Below are 9,364 nucleotides of genomic sequence, written 5' to 3' on the forward strand. Positions count from 1 at the left end.
ATGAACATAACATCAAATCAAAACAAAAGACATTCCACAATACACAGACTTTGCACATAGGCTGCAACGCCAGTGGTTCCATAATCATAATAATGAAATCACTACCAGTTATTCTTGGGATAAATGGATTCATTGTTTGGTATATACAGTGGCAAGAAAAAGTATGTGAACTCGATGTCTTCTTTGACCAATCAGTTCACAATAATATAAAGTAGAGAAAAAACTGTTGCATTTGAGAGTCTGGAATTAGAGAATGTTTTTTGTTTGATAAATAAAACATTAAATGACCCATTAATCAGTCAATTTACTAATTATTTCAGCACTTGATGGTTTTATTTATTTACTTTTTCATTCAAATTAAATTAAAATCACTTTTAATCTTTTACCTTAAGGTTCCCACTGTTGGCACCTCTTCTTCTCTCCCTGCTCCACGCAGCAGGAAGTGATGTCACAGGGGAGGAGGTGGACAGGAAGCCAAACTTTGTCCTGATGATGGTGGACGACTTGGGTATTGGTGATGTAGGTTGCTACGGTAACAATACCATCAGGTAAGTCCAACAAGTGTGTCGTGGGCCTTTGTTGTGTGTGTGTGTGTGTGTGTGTGTGTGTGTATCTCTTTATCATTTGCTCACCCATTGTCTGCTCCTATTCTCTCCATTTCCTGGCTTTAATTTCTTCCTTATTTCCAACTTTGTCATCACCCGTTCTTGTTTATTATGCCGGTCATCCAATATCACTCTGATGTGTGGCTGCTCTGTCCCTGTAGGACTCCTAACATTGACAGACTGGCTTCTGAAGGGGTGAAACTGACTCAGCACATTGCGGCTGCTCCTCTCTGCACTCCGAGCCGGGCTGCTTTCATGACGGGGCGTTATGCGCTCCGCTCAGGTAACGGACAGTCTAAAACTTGTTCAGCCAGTGTGTAACTGGCATGTGTGTACTGCGATGTCTGTGTCAAACACGGTATGATCCATATTTGTTTATTCATTTTATTTTTTGCATGTGTGTGTCTTGAGTAGGAATGGGTAGCGTAGGCCGTGTGCAGGTGCTGCTCTTCCTCGGAGGGTCGGGCGGGCTTCCAACAAGTGAGATCACCTTCGCTAAGAGGCTGCAGCAACAAGGATACACCACCGGCCTAGTGGGTGAGATGATGTAATGTGAGCATTTATTTACTGGTCCTCATTGTAGAATTTCCCAGGAAAGACAGAAGTTATCGACATTTCAGCAGGTCAGATGTTTGCTGTCATGTAGAGCTTGAAGATGGTTCAGCTCTACAGAGTGGTGCTTGACTTTTCTTGGTCTTCTGCTTGTGTGTGTTTTAGACAGGATGAGAAAAACCTTATTGTACATAAGGAGGCAATTTGAGATGCAGTTAGGTACATGATCATTTTCACACTTTGGCAGCACATGGAAAACATATGGCTTTCCATTCGGCACACACACTGTTTTGTGCAAGTAAGTAAGAGAAAGATGCCTGTGTGTATGTAGGAATGCAGAATAACAAATACATTTCACTTGGCTCTCTGTGATACCACCCTCAATGTGATAGAATATTAGTCACCCTGTAACTGTCCATTCATGTGACACTGAAGATTTTCATGAGGGTCTGTCTATTTCTGGCTTGTCCTTGCCTTCTTGAAAGAGCCCACTATTTGAAGCTGCAGGGTTTTGCAGCACAAGAATATTACTAATTGTGTGTGTTGCCTTCTGAGGGAGGATATTATTGAATTTAATGAGCTGAAAATGCAGTATAATTTAAACGATGCCAACTTCTATCAGCATGTACAGTTAAAAGTTTTACATTACAGAAGACGTCGCCCGCAGCCATAAAGACATTGCTGATAAAAAAAAAAAATTTAAAAAGTGTGAGAGGCAAAGGAACTGTTTACGAACTCTTATCATAGGCTCATAACTGCTGCATTGATATAAAATCACAGTGGGTTAGGGTTAGAACATATGGCAGCATTCAAATTATTTATCAAATTGTGTTCAGGCTAAAGTTATTCCAGTGAAGATTTGAGGGTAATTTTAAAAGATCATTTGGATTTGGGGCAGGCTTACAGATATTTGGATACTCCTCATGTCATGTCTTAATATTTTTCATATCAGTAAAGATAATTTCTCAGTGGTTTGTATATATGTTTTGTTTTTTGCTTTTTTTATGCTGTGCCTGCTGTTTGAAACAATATGAAATTGAGATCCTGAATGCACGATGCACGTACATGCTACCCCATGTGTCTTGATGACTTGCTGACTGTTGTGCATGAGCTTGCAGGTGATTTGTTCCGATGGAAAGGGTATCACTCTGACCTTTAGTGAGCACACCAGGCTGGAGGCGACACAAACCTGTCACATTCATGGCAGGATTGGGCTGATGGTGTCTCCACCTTTACACCCCTCGCTACCCCAACCTCAGTCCTGTGTCTGTGTATTGTTCTGTTTTCTGTGTCTCTATCTCCTAAGTCTTCTTTTTTTCTTTGATGATAATAATAATGATAATAATAATAATTTTTAACAGGTTTGCAAAGTGTTAAGCTGACATGTATCCATACTCCTGTCTCTTGTCTTTGTTTTTGTGTCCATCTGTCTCTCTCCCTGTCACTGCAGGTAAGTGGCACTTGGGTGTGAACTGTGAACACAGAGGAGATCACTGTCATCACCCAAACCAGCACGGCTTCAGCTACTTCTACGGCCTGCCGTTTACCCTGTTCAATGACTGTCTGCCCGGACATGGGAGTGATATTCTGGCAGACCTCCAGCACACACTCCAAAATCTGCTCAGTATACTTGGAGTTGGTCTTTTCACACTGGTAAGGCCGATTCTGTGTCATTTCAGCTTTTATTTCCCTTTCCTTAGAGATGATCACACAAAGGTGGATCTGAAAACAGACACATAGATAATATGAGAAAAAGATGACTGCTCTAGAGAACAAAATAAAAGACAAAAACAGACACATACATCTGGGTTGCCAGACAACGAGGACTAAATTTGAAAACAAAGAGTTGCTGTGCTGTTCACCCCAAAGCAAACTAACTAATGTGTAATCACTTAGACATGAGCCACAGGGTTTGAAAAAAAGATTGGGAACAGAAGCTGCAATTGTGAAACTCACAGTGACGTCAGCCAGAAAACCTGTTTTAGGGGAAAGCAAAATAATGTCGAAACTAAAATTTGGTGAGGACCTGGCCATGGTAACTAAGACAAATAGGAACCAGCTGTGCTGCAGGTAGAGCAAGCAAGATGACTTGAAACAGGCATTTGTTCTAAAGAGGAAAAATAAATGAGTACAAAATAAAGAACTACAACAATTTAGAATGGCCTGCAGGGAGACAGAGGTCTATAAAACTATTTTCTGATCTAAATTTAAGCACTGCACTGTATGTATGAACAAAGGACACAATGTACTACTTGTTTCACTTAAATAAATAACTACTTCGGTAATGGTTTGTGATATCCTCTAGTGGCAAATTCATGTCATTGCAACAGAATCAATGTAATGTGAAGTGCCATGTTTCATTACATGTCTTGTGCAATACAGTGAAGTAGCCCCACAATAAATGATACCACTGGGGATGTTGATGTTACATAGGGGCATAGGGGGTTGAGACATTGCCTGAGAGGTTTTGATTTGACTGTGCTAATTCTCTTAGGTTTTTAGTTTAGTATATTAGTGGGAATAGAAATATATCAAAAGCTTACAGTACAATGCGGTCCAGTACAACAAATGTGCTCAAAAATCACTGTGGTATTCCTCTGAAAAAAATATCCTTGGTATTAAGATGCTTCATTTAAAAACACACATGGAAGTAAAACTCAACACTCTGTCAATGAACACAATGAGACATGAATGTGAATTGAACTTATTGAGGGAGTTATAACCCTGGATATTTCACAATCAGCAATGGAAGATAAGGATTGTGGGAGCAACCTGTATTACCTTAAAAACATTGTTTACTTTTCTAGTTTTATTTCGTACCTTTTGTATATTACATTTTAATACAAACTATATATATTTTATTTTATGTTCAACATTTTAAATATAGTAATAACTTCCCAGATGGAAAATTGTGTGAACATGTGTACAATTACTGTGTAGCTGACACACATCACAGGAAGTTACACATTAATACGTGCTTGTGCATTGTATGACAGTGGTTCCATTTTGTGTGTGGATGTGTTGTGTACTTTCAGGTGTGTGTCCGTGTGTGTGGCCTCCTTGATGTCAGCCTGTGGCTCCTGGTAGCACTTTTCTGTCTCAGTATCCTAGCAACAGCCGTGTGGTATGTGCCCTTTAAACTCCTGCCGACCTGGAACTGCATCATTATGAGGAACCAAGACGTGATTGAACAGCCAATGACAGTGGAGACGCTGCCCCAGAGGTTGCTGGGAGAAGCGCAAAATTTTATAAAGAGGTAGGAATGAGCCAGCAAAATAACTAAAACAAAAAACCCAAAAAGTCTTATATTCACGATCTGATCAGAGCCGTTTCATATTTCACGTATACATGTGGTTTGATCACTAATTGACTAGACTTGACCAGACCACAGAGACAACATTGATCCCAAACAGTGTTTATGATTTTCAGTTTCTATGTTGAGACTTTAGATTTCAGAAAGTCAACTTAAAGAATAAGGCTCTAGTTGGGAACCCAAAAAGATCGATACTGATGATGTGTTAGTCTATCTCTCATTACTTTCATCCTGTTTGTGGCACTCAGCCCAAAGCCTGTTTGTTTCTACTGAAGACGTAAATCTTAAAAAAAAACAAAAAAAAAACAAGAAAATATATTGTTGCATTCCTGAGTCACTTCCTAAAACACCTGGGCATTGTACTGTTTTCAGCTGCGAATGAATGCACATGTGGTGCGATAGTGAGTGTTTACACTACCAGGACAGTGTATGTGGGATTGACTCAAAATAAACAAGCCCCGATGTTTATTCTCCTGAAAGAGCGAGTCAGTATGTGGCTCACTGATGAAACACTGTTTGTAGGATTTACTGACAATAAGAAAAATACAGTGTCACCTTATCCTTCAAAATAAATACAACATTGTAAATGTTTAATATTCAAAATGCCACACAAGCCTGATGAGAGAGCTTCTCACTTCCTCCACAGGAACGTTGATCGTCCATTCCTCCTTTTCTTCTCACTTGCCCATGTCCACACACCACTCTTCAAAACCCCTGCCTTTGCCGGCAAAAGTCGCCATGGTTGCTACGGTGACAACATAGAGGAAGTGGACTGGATCATCGGTGAGTCAGGGCTGTAAAGTGGATGGGTTAATACTAGCTTGCATTCTTAAACATCATACAGTGGCCTGTAGTGGTAGTTTGAGGGCCCTATGCTTCTGTTTCAGCTGATCTGTGGATATGGTGTTTCTTATGATGAATATTACAACCCTCTTTCAGTTGTACCTCCACGTACAGTGTTTTAGATAATTTGCCTAAATTGCTGGTTTGTTTACACCCTGTCTGATTGCGTTTCTTGCCTCATCTGATTTCACTGTCGCAATGTTGTCATACTAGTAAAGGAGAAAAGAAGTTGTAATATACCAGAATTACACTTAAACCACCAGGAAAGCCAGAACAGGTCCCTCACATGATGCATTACCAACCATCCCTAATGCTATATTATGTTTTGTAGGTAAGGTGACAGAGACAGTAGACTCCCTTGGTCTAGCCAACAATACCCTGATGTACTTTACATCAGACCATGGTGGACACCTAGAGGATGCTAACTCTGTAATGGGCCAGACAGGAGGCTGGAACAGCATCTATAAAGGTAGATGATGTCACTGTAATTTTTTATGTATTTAGAGCAAACCTTCAGATATTTCCCTGACATGATATAATAAGATGTGTTGTGTTGTGTCTTAATGTCTCACCTATAGGTGGGAAGGCTATGGGGGGCTGGGAGGGTGGGATAAGAGTACCTGGTATTTTCCGCTGGCCTGGCAGACTGGCAGCTGGGAGAGAAGTAGACGAACCCACTAGTCTTATGGACCTGTACCCTACCCTGAAGTATTTAGCCAAGGACACTCAACCAGACAGGTACAGACTGGCTGATATGTGTGCTTTCATTGTATTGTGTGTACTCTTGTTCATTTTCATTTGTTTCTCCAGTTTGTTTTTTTTCTTGGAAAGGTTGAAAAACATCTGTTACAGTATTTGATAAATACAATGACGCACTGAACCATATTACAGAGTTACATAAACAGGGGAGAAAAGACCATACAATTACTCTAAACCTGAGCATAATAATTCAAATGTTTTGCAGCAACATGATTATAATGTGAATCCAAAAGTACCTCATTATCTGTAAACAACCATGTCTTTTGTTTGGGAGAAGGTTGCTGTGTGGGCACTATTTTAGAGAGCATTGTAGGTGGCATAAAGAAGGTCAGAGATGATATAGTAAATTCTTATTTTGTTATGTCATTAAGACAAAAAAAACCTTTGTACTTGTTATTTATTTTTACATAACAGGCTTGTCTCCATGTGTTTCTAACATACTAACCTTTATATGGGACTTTAGTAATCCCAGCATTACATTTATTCAAATTTTTCTAAATGTAAATTTTTATTTCAACATTAATAAATAGCTCCTGCCACACATCCTGTCTGACCTTCTGTGTGATGGTGAGCAAAGATTGATATTTACAATGTGAAATACTTCACGTCATTAAAAGGTCACAAGTCTAGTATCTCCTCTGCATGTAGTGCTGTGTTTATGTTCTGTCCCTCGATTTTAAAGTACTCTGTATCTCATCAAACTTTGCTCTCTGCCCTCTATCTCCCTTTATTGTGTCTTTCTCCCAGACATTTAGATGGCTATAACCTAATGCCACTGTTGGAGGGGAAAGTAGAGCGATCAGACCACGAATTCATGTTCCACTACTGTGGCATCTACCTGAACGCAGTCCGCTGGCACCCACCTGGCAGTAGGTTCACGCATACTGTTGACACAGAGATGTTCCAAAACACCTGGCAGACAAATGTATTTGACTGTCAAAGGGTGTGATTATTTATTCTGCATATAAGGCCACAAGGGGTTGATGTAACTTTAGCTTTAAAACAGAAAAACTGTACTTTCAACTTAAACTAAAAACAAACTGCCTTATCTGATGCTCTCTGCAACAAAATTTCCCAAACTAAAATGAATTGAACAAGAGAAAATACAAACCCTTTGACTTGCTTGCTAGAGAGTGAATGTAGCTGAGAAATCTAACTTTGAAGATGGTGGTAGGACATCTTATTGAGTCCAGTTCTTACTGAATTTTGGTTCTGGGATTTTATTTGACATAAAGAGCAGCCATTACCTTCAGCAGATTTAGGCTGACATAAAATATATTGTACTGTGTCTGTGAGTGTATGTATATTTATTCACAGTATTAGTATTATTTTACAGCACTGCCCTTTTATAGCTTAGTGCGCTAAAACTGTTATCATGTTAGATGACCTTCCACTCATGGCACTTTTAAATTTAGAACCACATACAAATCAGAACCATTTCTTTTGGCCCAGACGTAATGAAAATCGGAAGTAATGTTAAATATTTATATGGGGATTTTATCGGGGTTTACTGTGTCTTAGTATATGGTGAATACATGTGTTACCTGGTGTGTGTTTCCTTCCAGGTGACTCCATCTTCAAGGTGCACTTTTTCACTCCCAACTTTTCTCCCCCTGGAGCTGGTGGATGCTATGACACTAAGGTCTGTCTATGTCACGGTGCACATGTGACGCACCACCATCCCCCGCTGTTGTATGACATTTTCCACGACCCCTCAGAGTCCCGCCCACTGACCCCTGATACTGAGCCACGATATGCTGAAATCCTTGAACAGACTGCCAAAGCTGTGGAGCGGCATCAAAGTACTCTCACAAACAAACAGGTGTCTGACAATGCAGATGCACACGGCGTTGAAAGCCAGATGACTTGGAAGAAGATTCTGTGGAGACCCTGGCTTCAGCCCTGCTGTGGGACCTTTCCGTTCTGTGGCTGCAAAGAGGACACGCTGCATGTTTAAGCGAAAAATGCACCTTGTCACCTTAAAACATGAAGAAAAAACCTTAGGGTTGGTGAAACTCCTTTTTTTTTTAAGAATAATATAATACTGTAGTTTTTATGGCTCAGGGTGCATTCAGGTGCTTTCACTGTTCCAAGAGCATTTCAAAGAAATGAAAAGGTTTAGTGTAACAACTATCCTACCATGCTTTTTGTTTTGGATTTCTAACAAGACACGACTTGGATTGAGAAGCTTGATTTAATCTAAAATTTAAACTTATTTGTACAATGCAATTGATTGTTTTGTAACTGATTGAAATTGAAGCAACAGTCATATTGTGTAGTAAAAATGAAAACGAGCACTGACATCTTTAAAATTGAAACAAACTTTAAATTCAAATCAAGGCACTCAAAATTAATTGAAATACTACTGAAACAAATCAAAAGTTAAGAGAAGATTAAATAATTTCCTCACTGCGCTCCACCTGTGGTCAGTGCATTATTACACTATACACTCAGTGCTGTGGAGTCAATACTCGTGAAAGGGAACTCTGTTGTTGTTACATGTGAGATTCATTTAATGAAGGATCTGTTCATTTGGTGCTCTTATTTCTTACAATGTCGTCAGTGCTTGGAGTGCATGATACAATAAAAAGGTTACTTTGCTGTCATTCTCGGTACTGTACGGTACTGTATCTGCATTCAAACTTATAGGGAGGTCATTGTAATATTTATGATCACAGTCTCTTTCTTCAATATAACTAATTCAGTTACTGTAAGAAGAATTGGAAATAGAGGTAAAATTCCTCAAGAAAGTAAGTTAGACCGTGAGCCATTAGGGGGCAGAGTTAGACTGTGTTTTGGAAGATGGATAGCTGCAGTGTGTGTGTGTGTGTGTGTGTGTGTGTGTGTGTGTGTGTGTGTGTGTGTGTGTGTGTGTGTGTGTGTGTGTGTGTGTGTGTGTGAGAGAAGAGAGAGGGAGAGGGAGAGGGTGAGGGAAGGAGAATATGGAGGGTAAGAGATTTCAGTTCTGTCGCTGTGGGCTGTTTAATTTTGCATGAATATCAATACTGTGCATATTGTCAATGCAAAACACATGAAAGATGCATAGTCTTAGATACACAGATACATACAGTAGTTGTGGCATTTAGGTATTGTTGTAACATAGTAAAATATTGCTTCAGTAGTGATAAGCTGAAGGTTAGAAATCCCTTTGTGCATCATTTGTTTTTAGTTCTAGTGATCAGAAAAGCACCTCACCGTAAACATCTTTTTGGCTATTTCTTCTTTCGCCCTTTATTCTCCATCAGTCACTCCATTTTCTTCTTGCCCTCCTTTGTTCCTCTCCTCTTGTTAA

At 39.6% G+C, this 9,364-nt stretch overlaps 1 protein-coding gene across 1 annotated transcript; it reads left to right on the forward strand.

The window, feature by feature from the left end:
• Positions 1 to 392: 392 nt before the first annotated feature.
• On the forward strand, positions 393 to 8,669 carry LOC111218318 (arylsulfatase D-like; the record flags this gene model as incomplete). The annotated part of the gene is given in 10 exon segments (XM_022740569.1): positions 393 to 548; positions 767 to 888; positions 1,020 to 1,142; positions 2,608 to 2,810; positions 4,193 to 4,413; positions 5,117 to 5,253; positions 5,645 to 5,782; positions 5,892 to 6,051; positions 6,820 to 6,941; positions 7,638 to 8,669. Coding segments are annotated over 10 exon segments (1,774 nt in total), but the record flags the coding sequence as incomplete, so codon positions are not given.
• Positions 8,670 to 9,364: the final 695 nt, after the last annotated feature.

The sequence above is a fragment of the Seriola dumerili genome, unplaced genomic scaffold (genome assembly GCF_002260705.1).
Source record: "Seriola dumerili isolate Sdu_G_001 unplaced genomic scaffold, Sdu_1.0 BDQW01000052.1, whole genome shotgun sequence".
NCBI classification, from domain to species: domain Eukaryota; kingdom Metazoa; phylum Chordata; class Actinopteri; order Carangiformes; family Carangidae; genus Seriola; species Seriola dumerili.